This window comes from Chrysemys picta, chromosome 1 (assembly GCF_011386835.1).
Source record: "Chrysemys picta bellii isolate R12L10 chromosome 1, ASM1138683v2, whole genome shotgun sequence".
Lineage (NCBI taxonomy): Eukaryota > Metazoa > Chordata > Testudines > Emydidae > Chrysemys > Chrysemys picta.
In genome coordinates this window covers 219,821,363-219,840,782 of record NC_088791.1, presented here as the reverse complement: position 1 = coordinate 219,840,782, position 19,420 = coordinate 219,821,363, and the positions used below count along the sequence as shown (strand labels likewise).

Sequence of the window (19,420 nt, the reverse complement as noted above, 5' to 3'; positions counted from 1 at the left end):
AGTCTCTCTCAATGGGAAACACATACATTTGATAGGTTTAGTGTTCCAAGGAGTAATTTATTTAAATAGTGTTGATTTTCGTGGCTGTTTGAACTCACTTCTGTGATACTATTCCTTTGACATAGTTAATAGAATTTTATTTTGATTTTCTTTCGGTTTAGAATGTCATACTTAAAGTTGCTTTTCAAGCATTAATACCTTGTATCATTCATTTATTTACTTTTCTTTTTATGTGTTGTAACTTATTTGCATATTCATTCTTGACTGATTAATTTTTTGGTTTTCTTTTTGTCATCGTAATTCTGAAACATTTTTCTTTATTTCAAAATCAAGTTTAGTTATTGATTTACATGGCATCCCCCAGTTCATGAAAGAGAACTCTTGGTGGTAAATAGTCGGACTACCCTCTGAGTTTAGTACAATGAAATTATTAATTGCTATTCATCTTTTGAAAGTTTTTTTTTTTTTCTGAATAAATTGCATGAGAAACAATTAGGTAGTAATTCCATCTATTTAATTCTTATTTCTCCCAGGTATCAATTTTGATAATTTGGTTTGTGTTTCTTTTACTAATTTTAAGATAAAATTACTTGGTGCTTACACCCTTTCACCCCCATAATTGCTAGGATTTCTTTCACTTTTAATATACTTTACAAAAACCTTATTTTTTATATATAATATAATTAATTAAAAAAAACCTGTAGGGCAATGCCTACAGTGTTCCACAACATCAGTATTATACTTCCATCAGTTTTATTAATCAAATCATGTTTTTAAAATTCTCATGATTGCTTTATATTTTTAACACTAATGCTCAAAGATGAGTTTAGAAAGTCCATGAAATGTAATTAAATACAATATCCTAGTTTATTTTATGTGTCCAACATAATATTTAGTCATTGTTATATTGCGATATTTATTTTAATGTTTTGCTCTGCTTTGGAGGGATGAGTGAGGCCAGTGGTTTTGTAAATTAGAACAACTCAGGGTAGCTACATGTCCAGAGTTTTAAAGAAATCTCCAAGCTATGAGGCATCATATAAAATATGTAATTTGTTAGAAGCCTGATTGTGTGCATATATTTCAGAGCCATCATACACAGTTCATTCATTGAAATTATAAGGAATTCAAAGATTCAGATACAATAACATATAAATTTGGCGGAATGAGCATCTTGCCATTATGTTTGATGCAGAAATATCGACATGATTGTAATGTGTGTGACTCATATTTTTTATTCCTTTATAATTCTCATTTATTTTTACTCAGGTATGTTCTGTAGAACAAATTTCCAAACCAGACGAGAATGACAAAACAGATTCCAAAACAAAAAATGCAAAGAAAGCGTTAACCATTTTTAAAGGACCGTTATTACATATAAGGTAATAGTGTTCAATGGTAATTTTGTTTGCTTTGTTGCATTGTATATCACTCACTTAAAATTAATTTAATCAGTTTAAAACCACAAAAACTGAAATCAAGAGTTAAGTGATTTGACTAATCTTTAATTAATTTTTTGTCTTCTAAAAATTCTTACTTTGTCTGATATGAAATCTTCTCAGACTTGTTTGTTTTCCATTCAACAATTCTAAGTATCTGTAGCATACTATATTTATCTCTGTGGATGAACACCTTCAGTGATCCTTAATTTTTCCACATAGATCAAAAGTTATTTTTTGGTTGTTTTTTTCAGTGCCATGTCTGTGCCTGGCACTAATTGACAGTCTAATGGCTTAACTGTATCAGCAAAGTGACCAGTTTAACTAATTTTTAAATGATCTAGTTAGACCAATGTAAACTCCATAAACTTAAACTAGTTTAACCCTTGCTTAAAATTGCCTAGCTTAAGTAAGATAACCAGGTTGATTTTTAAAACATATTTAATTTGATTCCATTTTAGTTTCTGATTTAAGTTAAAACCAAATATAAACAAGGGTTAAAGTAGTGTATGTCTATGTTAAGATTTTGTACCAATTAAACTAGATCAATTTAGTTAACTGGTGCAACTTTTCTAATGTAGACAACAGACATGCTGGCCACCGCTTCCTGCAGCTCCCATTGCCCGGGAACGGTGAACTGCAGCCACTGGGAGCTGTGGTGGACTGTGCCTGCGGATGGTCAATGTAAACAAAATGTCTCGCAGCCCGCCAGCAGATTACCCTAATGGGCCGCGTGCCAAAGGTTGCCAACCCCTGGTATGAGGGGTGGGTAGAGGGATAAAGTAGCTTTGAGGGAGAAGGGGTCAAAACAAGCTAAATTACTGTTAAGAAATTGGAGGGAAGAAAGGAACACTGACCATGATTACTTAACATGACCCTCACTTTTCAGAAAAAAATGGTCAGGAAAAGGAATACAACAACACTTTTATATGCACCTTTAAATGATTTTTTTTTAAACTAATATTTTCTTTTGCCAGTTCTCTTCCTTCCATTACTCATCTTTTTCTTACTTGGCTCATGCATTTGCCCTGCTTTCTCTATTCAAGAAGAATGTCAAATTCCAGAATGATGATACCAGTGTCATATAATTTTGAAAGAGGCATAACCAACTTTTTTCCAATTACATGAGAGTATCAAGGAAGGGGAGAGACAAACCTTTAGTTCCTAGTGCACGCGCGCACACAAAACACTTACACCTTTTACTGTTACCAGCTCTGGATTCTATCAAATTTAAATATGCTGCAGAATATTGTGGCAGCTTGCCTGTGGATAACTTAATTTATGGTGACTCTAACTGGTGGATAGAAAGCACTTTTTTTTAATAAACTCAAATTTGTGTTATGATAAATGATTTAGAAAGATTATTTGTGTTAAAAATAGTGGATTGCTCAATGAAAATTGTATGATCCAATTTTTAATTTATTTTCAATTAGTCCGGCAGAAGAGCTGTTTTTTGGATCCAAAGAAATTGGAGAGAAAAAATGCTTGATAGTTCTCACAAATGTGACTAAAAATGTAGTGGCCTTTAAGGTAAATATTATTTGTGTCTATACATTGTTTTGTTTTGCTGTCCACATTCTTTTCATTTGTACAGAAATATAAATTTGTTGTGGCAGATTTTGTGCAAAGTCCCAAATCTTTCATGGAATAAAGGTCAAATGAGATAATTAACAGTAAAAATAATGAAAGGGTGGGGTCCTTACACATATTTGGGTGTCCAGCCATTGCTGGATCTCCCCTCTCTCCCCCTTATTCCAGGAACAAGTCATCAGCACTTTGTGATCAACTATGTCAAAGCTGCTGAAAAATCCATTCCCCATTAGCTCACCTTCAGAGGAATAAGTGCAGTCTCTGTTTCATGTTCAACTCAGTAGCCGTATTTTTAGGGCTGCAGGAAATTTAAATGAATTTAGGTGTGCATAGACTTGGTTTACCACCACTTTGTACATGTTCTCTGCATATATACATGATTCAGGTTTCAAAGTTGTCAAACTAGCAACTTTCACAAGTATTACGTTCAGTATTTTTGTTTGTTTTAGTGTTGTTTATATAAAAAAAGAGAGAAGAAATCAGTCTTTGCCAAATAGCGAAGGACAAAACTGATATTATTACCAAAAGATGGAATAATGAAGACAATAGATTTAAAGAACAAAAACACACCCCACACCCCTTTCTAAGACTACTCCCAAAAAAGAAAGGGGTGTGGAGTGTGATTTTGTTTTTTAAATCTATTGTCTTCATTATTCCATCTTTTGGTAATAATAGAGGTCTGATAACATTTTAGGAACACCAAACCCTGTCTCTTCTCCTTTTTTGTAAATTAGCAGTAACAGAACTGGTAGGCGGAATGTGTTTAAATTCTGACATACACCATATGCTTGTTTTTATTTTTAGGTGAGAACAACTGCTCCTGACAAGTATAGAGTTAAACCAAGTAATAGTAGCTGTGAACCTGGTACATCAATAGACATAGTTGTATCCCTCCATGGTGGTAAGTAAAAACTCATAGGACACAATTTTCAAACAAGTCTACAGGAGGTACATGCACAATTAACAGCTCTTCTTTGAATTGGCCTCTATATATACTCAATTGTGGGACACACCTCCTGGCACCATGAGCTTTGGGGCCTGCTAGAAGAGCAGTGGACTAACCATGGAGATTTGCTAAACATAACAAGGCACTCAAACGGCATTTTTTTTCTCCTTGGTACTGCTGTAGTATCACAGTTGACACTGCTTCATTATCCAAGTTTTTTGCTGCTAAAATTGAGTGGGCCCATGTTCGGTTATCTGCAAGAATGGCTGAAAGCTGTTTTAAACTGTTGCAGTAGTCCCTAGTGAAGGATTTAAAATAAGCATCATATTTAGAGATGTATATTGAGGCGATTTGGTTTGAATTATTTTCTTCATCCAGTAGAGAAGTGTTCTGTTAATCACTAATGCAATTAACAGTAGTCCTGTCTTTTTACCAAAGTGCCAGGATTTTGAGTGTAAAACAATGAAAATGAGGTTGGCTTCTGGAGAAGTTGAAGAAACACATACAATTTATTTCATTCAGTACAGATAACAATGCTAATATTTCGTCCATGTAATTTGTAATTATACTGAAATTGTACTGCTTACTGATATTTGATGGAAAAGAAAAAATTCAAATGTTGAGTTATGGAAGTAAAGTGTAAGTAATTTGGGGAATACATTTCTATAAAGAGCAGTTGCATCTTTCTGCCTGGTTAGCTCTTTTATAATGAAATAATATGGAATTTTTTAACAAATTTTAGAGAGGAATGTTTAGCATGAGTGAATACTAAATTCATTCTTTATATTTCCCATAAGATATTGCCAGACATGTCTCCAAATGAGTTCTCATTTAAAATATTCCTAATTAAAAATGCATCACTGTTTAATTTTCTTTTTAATCTCAAAGGGTCCACATGTTGAAATAATTTTGTTAAGGGTAATTGTCAAATTATACCATAAATCCACTGAAGTGGTTGTTAGCTTGTTGTCTTATGCCTCTATTGCTATCCAGCTGCTTTTTTACAAATTTTACCAAATGCAACAAGTCCATTTTGTGAAACAACAGCAACAAATACGTTTTGGATTGTTCATTAGCACAGATTGGTTGTTGCATTTTAACTAAATAGTCTCCATTTGGAAAATTTTAATTCCTACAGTTTAATGTGTTTTCTCCTTTATTCCTGTGTGACTTCACCATTTTTTGATACCTGTTGTAGTTGCAGTATACCTACCTTCTTCGAGTGATAGTCCCTATGTGTATTCCACATGTGGGTACGCATGCATGCCATGCGCCTGAGTCCGGAAATGTTTCTCAGCAGTGTCCGTTGACCTACACGTGCATAGTGAGTCTCTTTGTGGCTCCCAGGTGAGGATAAGTAGTAGTGTCGGTTGATGCCTCTCCAGTTCCCACTCACCTCTGCATGGCCTCAGTCAGAAGCCCTGTTCCTTCACGCTCTTAGTCTACTAAGAGAGTGATTTTACTTTGTATATAGTATGTAAATAATTTCATTAGTATAGGTAGATAAATTAACTTGTAGTACTAGGCAAAGCTGAGAGCTGCTTAATGAGGCTTTGATCTCCAAGCTCTTTAGCACCCAACAACCCTTAACCGTGGGTGGGGCTACTCAGGAAGACATCCCTTAGGGGAGTATCTATTAATGAAGATTCTCTATGTCCTAGTAAGGAGTAGAGGATTGAAGATGATAAAATACGGGTAGGATCTGATGAGAAACAGTCATATGAAAAAGAGTTCCATTCAATTACATCAGGTAATGTCAGACAGCTAAAAAGTGACAAGTTTTTAAAGAGCTTTTATACAAATGTTAAAGAAGTCTAAATAATAAGATGGGTGAACCAGAGTGCCTCATATTAAATGAAGATATTGGTATAATAGGCATCACAGAAAGTTGGTGGAATGAGGATAATCAATGGGACACAGTAATACCAGGGTACAAAATATATCAGAAGGACAGAACAGGTCATGCTGGTAGCGGAGTGGCACTATGTGAAAGAAAGCGTAGAATCAAATGAAGTAAAAATCTTAAATGAACCAAACTTTACCATACAACCTCTATGGATAGTGATTCCATGCTCTAATAATAAGAATATAGCAGTAGGGACCTATTACCGACCTGACCAGGATGGTGATAGTGACTGTGAAATACTCAGGGAGATTAGAGAGGCTATAAAAATAAAAAACACAATAATAATGGGGACAAGTATCAGGAATGGGGAATTTCAACTATCCCCATATTGACTCGGTATATGTCCCCTCAGGACGGGATGCAAAAATAAAGTTTCTTCACACCTTAAGTGACTGCTTCTTGGAGAAGCTAGTTCTGGAATCCACAAGAGGCGAGGCAATTCTTGATTTAGTCCTAAGTGGAGCACAGGATCTGGTCCAAGAGGTGAATATAGCTGGACTGCTTGGTAATAGTGACCATAATATAATTAAATTTAACATCCCTGTGGCGGGGAAAACACCACAGCAGCCCAACACTAGCATTTAATTTCAGAAAGGGGGACTACACAATAATAAGCAAGTTAGTAAAACAGAAATTAAAAGGTACAGCGCCAAAAGTGAAATCCCTGCAAGCTGCATGGAAACTTTTTTAAGAAACCATAATAGAGGCTCAACTTAAATATGTACCCCCAAATTAAAAAAACATAGTAAGAGAACCAAAAAAGTGCCACCATGGCTAAACAACAAAGTAAAAGAAGCAGTGAGAGGCAAAAAGGCATCCTTTAAAAAATGGAAGTTCAAATCCTAGTGAGGAAAATAGAAAGGCGCATAAACTCTGATAAATGAAGTGTAAAAATATAATTAGGAAGGCCAAAAAAAGAACAGCTAGCCAAAGACTCAAAAAGTGATAGCAAAAATTTTTTTTAAGTACATCAGAAGTAGGAAGCCTGCTAAACAACCAGTGGAGCCATTGGACAATCAAGATACTAAAGGAGCACTCAAGACGATAAGGCCATTGCGGAGAAACTAAATGATTTCTTTGCATTGGTCCTCACGGCTAAGGATGTGAGGGAGATTCCCAAACCTAAGACATTCTTTTTAGGTGAAAAATCTGAGGAACTGACTCAGATTGAGGTGTCATTAGAGGAGGTTTTGGAACAAATTGATAAACTAAACAATACTAAGTCACCAGGACCAGATGATATTCACCCAAGAGTTCTGAAGGAACTCAAATATGAAATTGCACAACTACTAACTGTAATTTGTAACATATCATTTAAATCAACTTCTGTACCAAATGACTGGAGGATAGCTAATGTGACACCAATTTTTAAAACGGGCTCCAGAGGTGATCCCAGCAATTACAAGCTGGTAAGCCTGACGTGAAGAACAAAATTGTCAGACATATAGATGAACGTGATTTGTTGGGGAAGAGTCAACATGGTTTTTGTAAAGGGAAATCATGCCTCACCAATCTACTAGAATTCTTTGAGGGGGTCAACAAGCATGTGGACAAGGGGGATCCAGAGGATATAGTGTACTTAGATTTTCAGAAAGCCTGAGACAAGGTGCCTCACCAAAGGCTTTTACGCAAAATAAGCTGTCATGGGATAAGAGGGAAGGTCCTCTCATGGATTGGTAACTGGTTAAAAGATAGGAAACAAAGGATAGGAATAAATGGTCAGTTTTCAGAATGGAGAGAGGTAAATAATGGTGTCCCCCCAGGGGTCTGTACTGTTCAAGATATTCATAAATGATCTGGGAAAAGGGGTAAACAGTGAGGTGGCAAAATTTGCAGATGATACAAAACTATTCAAGATAGTTAAGTCCCAAGGAGACTGCAAAGAGGTATCACAAAACTGGGTGACCGGTCAAGAAAATAGCAGATAAAATTCAATGTTCAGGGGGGAGGAATAGCTCAGTGGTTTGAGCATTGGCCTGCTCAACCCAGGGTTATAAATTCAATCCTTGAGGAGGCCATTTAGGGATCTGGTACTTGGTCCTGCTAGTGAAGGAAGTGGGGACTGGACTCAATGACCTTTCAAGGTCCCTTCCAGTTCTATGAGATAGGTATATCTCCATATATAATCTTGATAAATGCAAAGTAATGCACACTGGAAAACATCCCAACTATACATATAAAACAATGGGGTCTGAATTAGCTGTTACCACTCAAGAAAGAGATCTTGGAGTCATTGTGGATAGTTCTCTGAAAACATCCACTCAATGTGCAGCAGCAGTCAAAAAAGCGAACAGAATGTTGGGAATCATTAAGAAAGGGATAGTTAATAAGACAGAAAAGATCATATTGCCGCTCTATAAATCCATTGTGGGCATACATCTTGAATACTGTGTGCAGATGTGGTTGCCTCATCTCAAAAGATGTATTAGAATTGGAAAAGGTTCAGAAAAGGGCAAAAAAAAATTATTAGGGGTGTGGAACGGCTTCCATATGAGGAGACATTAATAAGACTGGGAATTTTCAGCTTGGAAAAGAGGCGACTAAGGAAGGGATATGATTGAGGTTTATAAAATCAGAGAGAGGTGTGGAGAAAGTAAATAAGAAAGTGTTATTTACTCCTTCTCATAACACGAACTAGGGATCACCAAATGAAATTAATAGGCAGCAGGTTTAAAACAAACAAAAGGAAGTATTTTTTCACACAACATACAGTCAGCCTGTGGAACTCTTTGCCAGAGGATGTTGTGAAGGCCAAGACTATAACAGGGTTCAAAAAAGAACTAGATATATTCATGGAGGATAGGTCCATCAATGGTTATTAGCCAGGATGGGCAGGGATGGAGTCCCTAGTCTGTTTGCCAGAAGCTGGGAATAGGTGACAGGGGATGGATCACTTGATGATTACCTGTTCTGTTCATTCCCTCTGGGGCACCTGGCATTGGCCACTGTCGGAAGGCTGGATACTGGGCTAGATGGACCTTTGGTCTGACCCAGTATGGCCATTCTTATGTTCTTATGTAGTGTAGTTAATATAGTAGTTCTCTTCCCTGTTTAGGAACCGTATCCCCCTCCACCCTGCCTTGGGAACTATCCCCAGGATCCCAGGCTTCAAAAACTGTGTCTCCTACCCACACTCCATCTGTGTGAGTGTCAAGTCTCTACTGCCTGGATGAGGCACACACCGTAGCATGCTGTGCTGTCTGTAAGTCCTTCCTGCCCAGGACCAGGAAGCCCACAAGCTCCGCCTCCGCAAATATAAGAACATAAAAAAGGCCCTACCGGGTCAGACCAAAGGTCCATCTAGCCCAGTATCCTGTCTGCCGACAATGGCCAATGCCAGGTGCCCCAGAGGGAGCGAACCTAACAGGCAATGATCAAGTGATCTCTCTCCTGCCATCCATCTCCACCCTCTGACAGACAGAGGTTAGGGGGACCATTCCTTACCTGTCCTGGCTAATAGCCATTAATGGGCTTAACCACCATGAATTTATCCAGTTCTCTTTTAAACTCTGTTATAGTCCTAGCCTTCACAACCTCCTCAGGTAAGGAGTTCCACAAGTTGACTGTGCGCTGCGTGAAGAAGAACTTCCTTTTATTTGTTTTAAACCTGCTGCCTGAAGAGTCCTAGCCTCTTTAATCACTCCTCATATGGGACCCATTCCAAACCCTTAATCATTTTAGTTGCCCTTTTCTGAACCTTATGAATATCTTATGGAGGAGGCCATGCAGCCCCAGGCTCACTGAGATCCCGGCCCTGGAGGCCCCCACACGCGCACACACACCTGGTACAGCGGCTACCATCGGCAGTGAGTGCCCCCACCAGCCACAGTGCCTGCCTCAGAGCTCCATAGGCTAAGGACAAATCCTGATATAAGGGCAAAAAGCTCTGACAAGCACAAGAACCAGGTCTCTGCAAAGGACTGCTCCCAAGCTCAGTGTTTCCAACTCAAGCCGAGTCGGGGAAGATGTCATGTGTAGATCCGGCTGGATCAGCACCCAAGATACCCCATATGCAAGGCAAGGCCAGGCACCAACGGGATCCAATGGTACCAACGGTCACCCGGACACCCAAACATCTGGAACACTCACCGGCATGCCAACACCACTCATCCCTCTGTGTTTATGCACTGTATCACTGTCCACTTCATGAAAGGATTATTCAGCACCTTTCCACTAGTGTTGAAGCCCACACCCTCATGTGCCCTTAATCTCATTCTCTTTGCCCTCACAAGGCCACCCTTTGAACCAATGGCCACATACTCTTTCTCCCACTTCTCAATGAAAGTGGCATTCTTGGTAGCCATAACCTGACCAGACAAGTCAATGAGCTTGCAGCCATGATAGCAGACACCCCCCCCCACACACACACACACAAGATATTCCACAAGGACAAGATGTCCTTACGGCTGCACCCCAATTCCTTCTAAAAGTGGTATCTGAGTGCCACCTCAATCAGTCCATCCACTTGCCAGTATTCTGCCCGAAGCCACACGCCTCCCCACTGACAAGGCCCCGCACTCCCTTGATGTCTGATGCACACTGGTGTCCCTCCACAGTACTGGACCATTTCAAAAATCACTTAAACTATTGGTGGCCGTTGCCAAAAGGTCAAAGGCACAAGCCCTCTCATCCCAGCCCATCTCCAAATGGGTCTTGGAGCTCATCCTCAAATGCTACAAACACTCCAGCTATCTCCTCCAGGCAGGGTCGTGGTTCATTCTACATGGGCGCAAGTTGCCTTCTCAGCCTCACTGGCAATGTGTCCTGGCAAGACATCTCTCGAACTGTGAGGTAGGGTTCTGTCCACACTTTCACGGCACACTACACCATAACACAAGTGGCAGTGATAGACATGGCCGTGGGCAATGCCATACTACAGACCGCAGTGCCATTAGTATCCTCACACCCAGCTCTGTGTTGATCATTGCTCGCAAGACACCCACGTGTGGAATACACTTAAGGACCATCACTCAAAGAAGAGACGGTTACTTATCTGTAACTGGAGGTTCTTTGAGTTGTGTGGTCCCTCTCTGTAGTCCACTGCCCTCCCTCCATCCCCTCTGCTTTGAACTGGATTTTGTAATGGTAAAAGGGAAACTGGAATGGCGTCGACCCGCACTCCATATTATACCCTCGTCTTGGGAGCCACTAGGAGACTCCCTATGCACATGCAGGTCAATGGACACTGCTAAGAAACACTTCTGGACTCAGGTGCGTGGCGAGCATGCACACTTGTGTGTGACATACACACAGGAACCACACATCTCGAAGAACTTCCAGTTACAGGTGAGTAACCACCTCTTTCTAGAATTTGTGCTGTTCTGTTAAAATTACTTAAACCGCACAGTTCACATCTTCCTTAGTAACTAACATTACTTTTTAATTTCCTTCCTAGAGAGGTAGAAGTGGTGTTTTAGTGTATACATACAATCTCTGCTAAATTTATTGTTTTGGATTTTTTGGTTGAGGGTAGGTTTTGCCGCTTCCCTGCAGGACCGTTTCCTGATAATGGCAGCAGAAATGGACCAGGCTTCTGGAGCAGGCGTACCAGAATTAGCTCAGTTTTGGAAAGAAGTCCCTAGAAACAAAGTGATGGAACATAGGTAAGCATATAGTTGGCTTAAAGGCTTTCTTATGTGGGTTTTGTATTCTAATTTCTTGTATTTGTGCATTATCACCAGTATTAAAGATTCTACAAGTTGAATTATGCTCTTGGTGACCCCTGTTCATCCCCATTGCCTGCAGTGGGTTTTACAGGTAAAATTGATTGGGACTTAGTTTGTTATTGATGCATAAACTGTAATAGAACTGAACTCTCACACTGTTAAGTGTTAACATGAATACGCAGCAGTAGGACAAATTATTTTTGTAACAAAAGTGAACAGATGTTACTGCATAGACAGAGTAGATATGCTGAGTAAGAAAGTGCTATTTTTATAAAATCTCCTTTTAGATTAGAACTGCAGTTCAACATTCTCTTGATAGTGGGTTTTTGGGTTTTTTTTTGAGGGAGGGCAGGGTGGTATAATTTCTTAGGTGTTTTCTAAAAAGCAAATAGTTAGAAGAATTAGGTAATATAGAAATTTTCTAGCCAACGCTAGAATGCTCTTTTCCCCCATCAGACATGCACTGGTAGAAATGTCTCCTGCAGAGCCACCAGACCCGCTTTACTGAGCGTATATCTTAATCCATGATGCAAAGCTTCTCCAGAACTCCACTTTATTTCATGCACACCTTAATTACCTTTACTAACAACTGCTCTTCTACATATTTTTGAAAAAATATGTTATGAGTAACATAACATACACTTCCACGTAGAACTTTCAGAATTTAGCTATATCCAAATCAGTTTTCACCAGGACAACAAAAAGCATATCTCATAACATTAATTCTCTAGTAGAAAACAGAGCTGGAAAATTTCATGCTACAGTGTGAATGTTGGAAAAAGTTAACAGCAATTAAAGTAAAGTCTGGAGGATGGAAGCACTTGGCTTCAATAAAACTGGCAAGTTTGTTAGGGCATTACAAACTAAGATCTCTCTTCATTATATGTTTCCCCTCTCTTTACTGAAATTCATGTTTTACTAAATTGCTTCTTTGTGTTTAATTAAATCTGTTTTTCCAGCTCATGTATGTTTGAGATGTGAATGTTGAACCTAACCATGTAATTCAAAATGATACATAGATTCTCATAAGAGAATATCTTATGATAATTAAGCAGTTCGTAAATGCAACCATTAGGTAAATTTTCTGTTGCTATGTCATTCAATAAACTTATTCTTTCTGGAAAATATAAAAGCAGTGTCACTTCTCAAGGAATTGTGGGATTATTTCTCACATTTTAGCTGCTTTTTTTCAAAATACAAATCGTGTAAGGGTAGATTCTTCCAAAATCCCCAAAGAAAATAATAAAGTTCTATATAGGAAAACATGACACAATTTTTAGATCATTTTTGTTTACACATTCTGGAAAGGTAAACTGTGTGCATTTGCACATCGAATTTGTAAAATGTAAATAAATGCTTTCTTGTTTAGACACTGTTATTTTGTTAGGGTAGGCCATTGAGCAATAGTGAGAAATTGCTTGACTTTATTAAAGCTGCCACAACTGCCTTCAAGGGATACTTGACTAATAAACCAATACAAATGAATGCACCAGGAAGCAAGATGTTCTGCAATGTGCTTGATCCAGGAATGTGGCATGTAGATTTATACAGTGCTGACCTTTTCGTTTTCAAGGAAACCTATATCAAGTGCAGTAGAGCATGTCATTATTGCCCACCTAAAGTCATGCATTGTTGTTTGAATATTTATAGACCAGATGAATAGCTCCATCTTGCTAAGTCCTCTCCCAGAGGAAGCCAGTTAGCATTTTGTTTTTTCAAAAACAAGTTATTCCAAAGCATTCTGTCCTTTTTATTCTGCTTTATTCTTCTCTCAAAAGTTTTAGTATTTCCATTCTTCTCACTTAAGAAGACTGAAAGTCTCATGATAAGCTCATCTCCCCCCTCCCACCCCCCCAAGAAAATAAATGCATCCATCTCTTCTCTAATGGGCTTAAATGTTTCCAAATTGGTTCCTGCTGTGTTTTTATAAAATGCTTTAATTTTCAATATCATGTGTGACATTAAATGCATGCACTGGTTATTTTTTCTCAAGTAACTTTTTTCTAATCTTGTTATTGTAAACGATGTCTTGAAGCTGGTAACTAAGTATATTTAGGCATGCTTTGAAATTCTGTTTCTGCTTTCTCTGAATATTTTATACTTAACATAAATGAAACAAAATTTCTTTGGTATTGAATCTTGGGTTATAATCAGCTATATAGTGTATAAAGCAACAGAGGGTCCTGTGGCACCTTAGAGACTAACAGAAGTATTGGGAGCATAAGCTTTCGTGGGTAAGAACCTCACTTCTTCAGATGCAACTTGCATCTGAAGAAGTGAGGTTCTTACCCACGAAAGCTTATGCTCCCAATACTTCTGTTAGTCTCTAAGGTGCCACAGGACCCTCTGTTGCTTTTTACAGATTCAGACTAACACGGCTACCCCTCTGATACTATATAGTGTATGTAACAGTAAGATTAAAAGCATAAAGGTAAGTGATATATTCTGAGGCAGTGGTTCTCAACCTGTGGCCTATGGGCAACTTGCGGCCCAATCAGCATACAGCTGCCGTCCATGTGACAGCCTCAGGGCCACACCTGTAGTGTGCATATATAAATAATTGTGTGGCTGCAGCCCAAATAACACATAAAGAGTTGCAAATGTGGTCAACCCAACAATGGTAAATAGATTGAGAACCACTGTTGTAAGAAGCAACAGAGGGTCCTGTGGCACCTTTAAGACTAACAGAAGTATTGGGAGCATAAGCTTTCGTGGGTAAGAACCTCACTTCTTCAGATGCAAGTAATGGAAATCTCTAGAGGCAGGTATAAATCAGTATGGAGATAACGAGGTTAGTTCAATCAGGGAGGGTGAGGTGCTCTGCTAGCAGTTGAGGTGTGAACACCAAGGGAGGAGAAACTGCTTCTGTAGTTGGAAAGCCATTCACAGTCTTTGTTTAATCCTGATCTGATGGTGTCAAATTTGCAAATGAACTGGAGCTCAGCAGTTTCTCTTTGGAGTCTGGTCCACAGGACCCTCTGTTGCTTTTTACAGATTCAGACTAACACGATTACCCCTCTGATACTGTTGTAAGAGATTATTCTGTTCCTGTTGTGCCTTCATACTTCAAAAGCTGTCACAATGTAACCATGGTATTTTGGGCATGATCCATCTCCTGTCTACTTCATTGGGGTCAGAATCATATCTATGATAAGAATGTTGTATTGAACCATTCTGTGGTAAAATAATTGAACTGTAATATGTTACGAATAGTGTGGATTTTTGTCCTTTAAATGTTTTTTTTTGTTTTAGTTAAAACAACAGACTTTATAATAATATTGATAAACTGCATTTAATTTTTCACAGGTTAAGATGTCATGTTGTAGAAAGTAGCAAGCCTTCTACTCTGACATTAAAAGAGAATTCATTTAATATTCCTACAAAAACCAATGAAGATTTACACTTACAGGTAAGAGAGTATTCTTTCTTACAAAATGGTCATTGAACAGAATTATAGATTAATAGTTTGCCATTATAAATGGCAGTAGAAGATTTAATGAAATAGTACAAAACAAGTTCAAACTGAAAATATTTTCAATGGAGGAATTGAATGCTTCAGAGTAACTGTAAACCAAATACAGTGGCATAATTATTTTAATTATTCTTGATATTAACTCTGCTACATTTTCCACTTCCAACACACTACTCTCATTCCTTTTATATGTATTAGGCCTGGTCTACACTGGTGGGAGGAGATCAATCTAAGATACGCAACTTCAGCTACGAGAATAACGTAGCTGAAGTCGACATATCTTAGATAGACTTAGAATCACTTAATTCACTTCCTCGTAGCGCGGAATCCACGGCCACTGCTCCCCCGTCGACTTTGCATCTGCCTCTCACCATGGTGGAGTTCCGGAGTCGACGGCAGAGTGATTGGGGATCGATTTATTGCTACCCGCCGATCCGGCGGGTAGTGTAGACATACCCTTACATACCTCAAGTAGTAGAATTGCTAAGTGTCCCTATCTGTCGATTAGTAGAAAAGTGTCATTTTTTTATATACATACATAGACATATCTATCTATCAGTCTATAGATCGAGATAGAATTGCTTATACCTCTGAAATAATATCTTCTACAGATGTGATCCAAATTATGGGAGCACACTGTGATAGAGGAATTCTTGAAGATTTTTTGTGTGTATCGTATAAAATATACTGTTGGCTAATTTAGTATTGTAACTGCTTCTCAGAATTACCTACAGCTAAAATCACTAGAGATAGGAGAGTTCATTCATTAAAAAGCTGTTTAATATCATATAACCTATTTTTCTTTTCAGCTAACTCAGTTATTACAGGTTAATAGAAGACTTCAAGAGCAGATTGATCGCTGTGTCTGGTTCCAGCAGCTAATAGTTGTATTAGCATTGTTCTTAGTTGCTATTGCTACCTTTTGCTTCTTCCTGTTGTACACTCAGAGATGCTAAACAGCAATGCTTTGCACTACACGTGCTGGCTGTGTTAATCAGTTTGAAAAGAGAGAGAATCCAATGCTGCTCCATTAAACCCTGAAACTACCAAAAATGAGAGAGGTCTGTACTGTGAAGTACAACGTTGAGTCATACTATTTGCTGTTAAAAGAAGAAACGAAAGACCAACGAGCTCAGAAATTTACTGAAACTGTCTTGACATTTACAGTACAGGAAAAAGAGGATATTAAAAGAGCTAGGAGCTATGTTTACTGGACAAGTTATTGAATATTACCAAACAGAAAAGATGAGTAAATGTAACAATATACCGTAACTTAAAACTACATAGAATACATTATTTTTCTCTTTTTGGTTGAACTACTTTAAATGTCACCTTTTTAGTTTCATTCATGCTCATGCATACAGGGTATACTAAAAGGTGCAAGCAGGCTGCTTAAATTTATTTTAAAAAAACCTTTTTTTTCTTTTTTTTTTCTTTTTTTTTTTTTCTAGAATTAAAATTGTTACAGAGTACAGGTTAGATTTTTCTTACATGATGTGTGTATGTACATAGTGTGTATGAAAATAGGGAGACCTGAACCTATAGTACACAGTAATTAGATGGTCGTTCTTTTTGAAATTCAAGAACAGCATCCTTATCATGGTTAAGTCTTTATTTTTGGTTTTTTTGGAATGTAAAATTATTGTATAAATATTTCATGCCAAACAGTATACACAGTACATCAGTTTGTAGCCGTATTCCCCAGAAAAAATGCCTGCCATAATTCTGAAGACATTTGATAAAAATACTTTTGTTGAGACGCTGTCTAATTAATTATAGATATTTTGTTTTATTAAATTTTCTTTCTTTAATGTTTACTAATTTCACATTGTTGTGGAAGGAACTCTTTATACAAAGTCCAAAGCAACATGCTGTTAAGTAGGTCAGCAATAGTCAACTGCATGATTCATATAAAAGCTAAAAATCAATGTAAGAAACATTTCTGACAGAGGTGCAATCATTCAATCATGCATGGAATATTTGGAAGAAACAAGCCAGATCAGGAAAAGATTGGGTATATTAGATGGACTATGAAAAATACAGTATCTGCTGCTGCTTTGAAAGCATTTTAGGAATGTTATATAAAATGAGTGAGAATTTATTCTAGCAAATATTCTTTGTACTCATTTCTGTAAATATTTATATTGAAATGATCTAAAAATTAAAAGCCTAAAAGGAGACATGGTATCTTTCATAAATTTTTAAGCCCTCCCCTTTTTTTTTTTTTAACTGACCATTTATAATAAATGCTTAAAACTGAAATCTGGTCCTTGTTTTCACCACAAATTGGCTTGTCCGGATAAGTCTCTTCATTAGTGCTGGGCCGATGACTTTGATTTTTTTTAATTGATTAGAAAAGATCATTGCAGAGTTCATGTTATATTTTGAATGTACTCTTCCCCCCGCAAAAAAAAAACAAATTTAAGGGGGAAAAACAGGACAAACTGGGTGTCAGTGTCTCTTTAATGATTATAGGTGTGGCATCATTGACATAAAGTAAAAGAAAATTGTTTAAAAAAATTTGATCAGTATTTTATTCTACAAAATTGTAGGTAGTGAACTAATAGACTAATTCTGATGAAGCAGAATATCAATCCAATAAGGTTACTGAAAATTTACTATATAAAAGGAAAGCTTTTGCAGGAATACCTTTGTACTTGGTGAGCTATACTGAATTAACTCATACTTCATGTAATTTTATCACAATGCTCTCTTAATTTTTCATTATTCTGGGTTTTGTTCAGCTTGCTTTCTGCTGTTCTTTTATTTTCTATAATATTTAATACATTCAAACATAGGTTACCATTAGCCATATTGTTTAAATTATTTTCCTGTACTTCACATTCCAAATATTTCACTGTCAACAAAGCATTTAATGGAACATCCTCTGGAAAAATAATCTAGAGTTCTGGTAACATTCAGTAATTTGTAAATTAGAGACAAGTTTTACTAACTGTTTATAAAATGCTTATCACTAATTTTGACTGGATATAGTAGCACTTTATTGTAAAATTGCAAGAAATATATTCTTAGAATCTTTGCCAATATAAATATTCTAATGTTCTGGTGCTTTCATATATTTTCAGTATTTTTAATACTATGTTAGTATTTACTTTGTATAATTGATCAGATGAACATGTTTTCTATTTTAATATGTTTTAGAGGAATAAATGCACTTGTGAAATATAAGGAAAAAATGTGGCATTTACTGTTCAGAGTCTTAAAAAATTGATTGTCGAGTTAAAAATCTGTGGGTTTTGCGGTAGGAGTTTGTCCTTTTAGGGTACAGTTCCTAGCACAATGGGACACCAACCTAGCAATGGCCTCTAGGTACTAGGTTTACCGTGTGTGTGTGTGTTTGTTTGTAATGTACACACACCACGCACACAGTCTTGTTAAACCTAACTAGAATTTCAGTACCATATAGCATATGAAGATATAAATGTAATCCAAAGATCATAATGAACCACAGAATAATTTCACTTTTGGGGCTAGGTTTATTTGGTACTTCCTCAGTGCAAGGGGCTGGACTTGAGGACCTCTGAAGGTCCCTTAGTGTCCTACATTTCGATGATCACGCAACATACAATTCTTCTTTGAGTAGTGTCCCTATGGGTGATCCACTTCAGGCACACCTGTGCCTCTTGAGCCTTGATTGGAAACTTTCAGCTAGAAGTGTCTGTTTGGCCCGTGCATGTTCCCTATGCCTCCTCATGCCAGACACCAAGGCTATATAGGGGTGCACGGGTAATCTGCCCTCACTTCCATCTCAACTGCCTCGACCTGAGATGGAGACTTAACGTGTCTGCCTTGAGCATGCCTCAGCCTTTCTAATTTTCCCCTAGTGTTAAGCTACTTAGTCTAGTAGTTGGTCGTAGTTTGCGTAGTTATAGTTAATTAGTTTTTATACGTGTTGAGGGATTAGTTTGTTCTCCTCTCCCTTTTCCATCTGGGAGACTCGTTTTCATGGCAGAGCATGCCTGGCTTGCCAGGCTTCAAACGCTGCCTCTCCTGCCAAGAGGCTATTCCTGTAAGCGACAGCCATTCTAAGCATGTCCATTGCTTGGAGGAGTCCCACGTCTCCCAGAAGTGAAACTTCTGCTTGACCCTCAATTCTAGGGGAAGGAAGAACAGGGACATCAATTAAAGACTGTTCGCGATGAAATGCTCCCTGTGACCAGAACCAGGTCAGGAGACCCTCTCCCCTACACACACACTACTTCTGGCCCCAGACAGATCCAGCGTCCCTCCTACCTTGGGGCATGCTTCCTGTAAGGAAGGGAAAATTTTGGAGGCTTCTGGGAAGACTCTCAAAAAGAGGAGTGTGGACTCACTCCGGGGAACCAGCTCCAAAAAAGATCAGGTCCCCAGCCAAGTCTATGGTCTCTGACAGTACTGTTG

General features: G+C 37.8%; 1 protein-coding gene across 4 annotated transcripts in view; it reads left to right on the top strand.

Annotated features, from left to right (window-relative positions):
- The window catches only part of MOSPD2 (motile sperm domain containing 2), a 62,316-nt gene extending 44,100 nt beyond the window's left edge, over window positions 1-18,216 (top strand). For all 4 annotated transcript variants that reach the window (XM_005287804.4, XM_005287805.5, XM_065580519.1 and 1 more), the window contains 6 exons: window positions 1,270-1,382; window positions 2,873-2,969; window positions 3,834-3,930; window positions 11,355-11,484; window positions 14,854-14,956; window positions 15,829-18,216. In XM_005287804.4, the coding sequence (XP_005287861.1) occupies window positions 1,270-1,382; window positions 2,873-2,969; window positions 3,834-3,930; window positions 11,355-11,484; window positions 14,854-14,956; window positions 15,829-15,975 (687 nt within the window). In that variant the 3' untranslated portion in view covers window positions 15,976-18,216. The remainder of the gene's footprint in view (window positions 1-1,269; window positions 1,383-2,872; window positions 2,970-3,833; window positions 3,931-11,354; window positions 11,485-14,853; window positions 14,957-15,828) is intronic.
- Window positions 18,217-19,420: the final 1,204 nt, after the last annotated feature.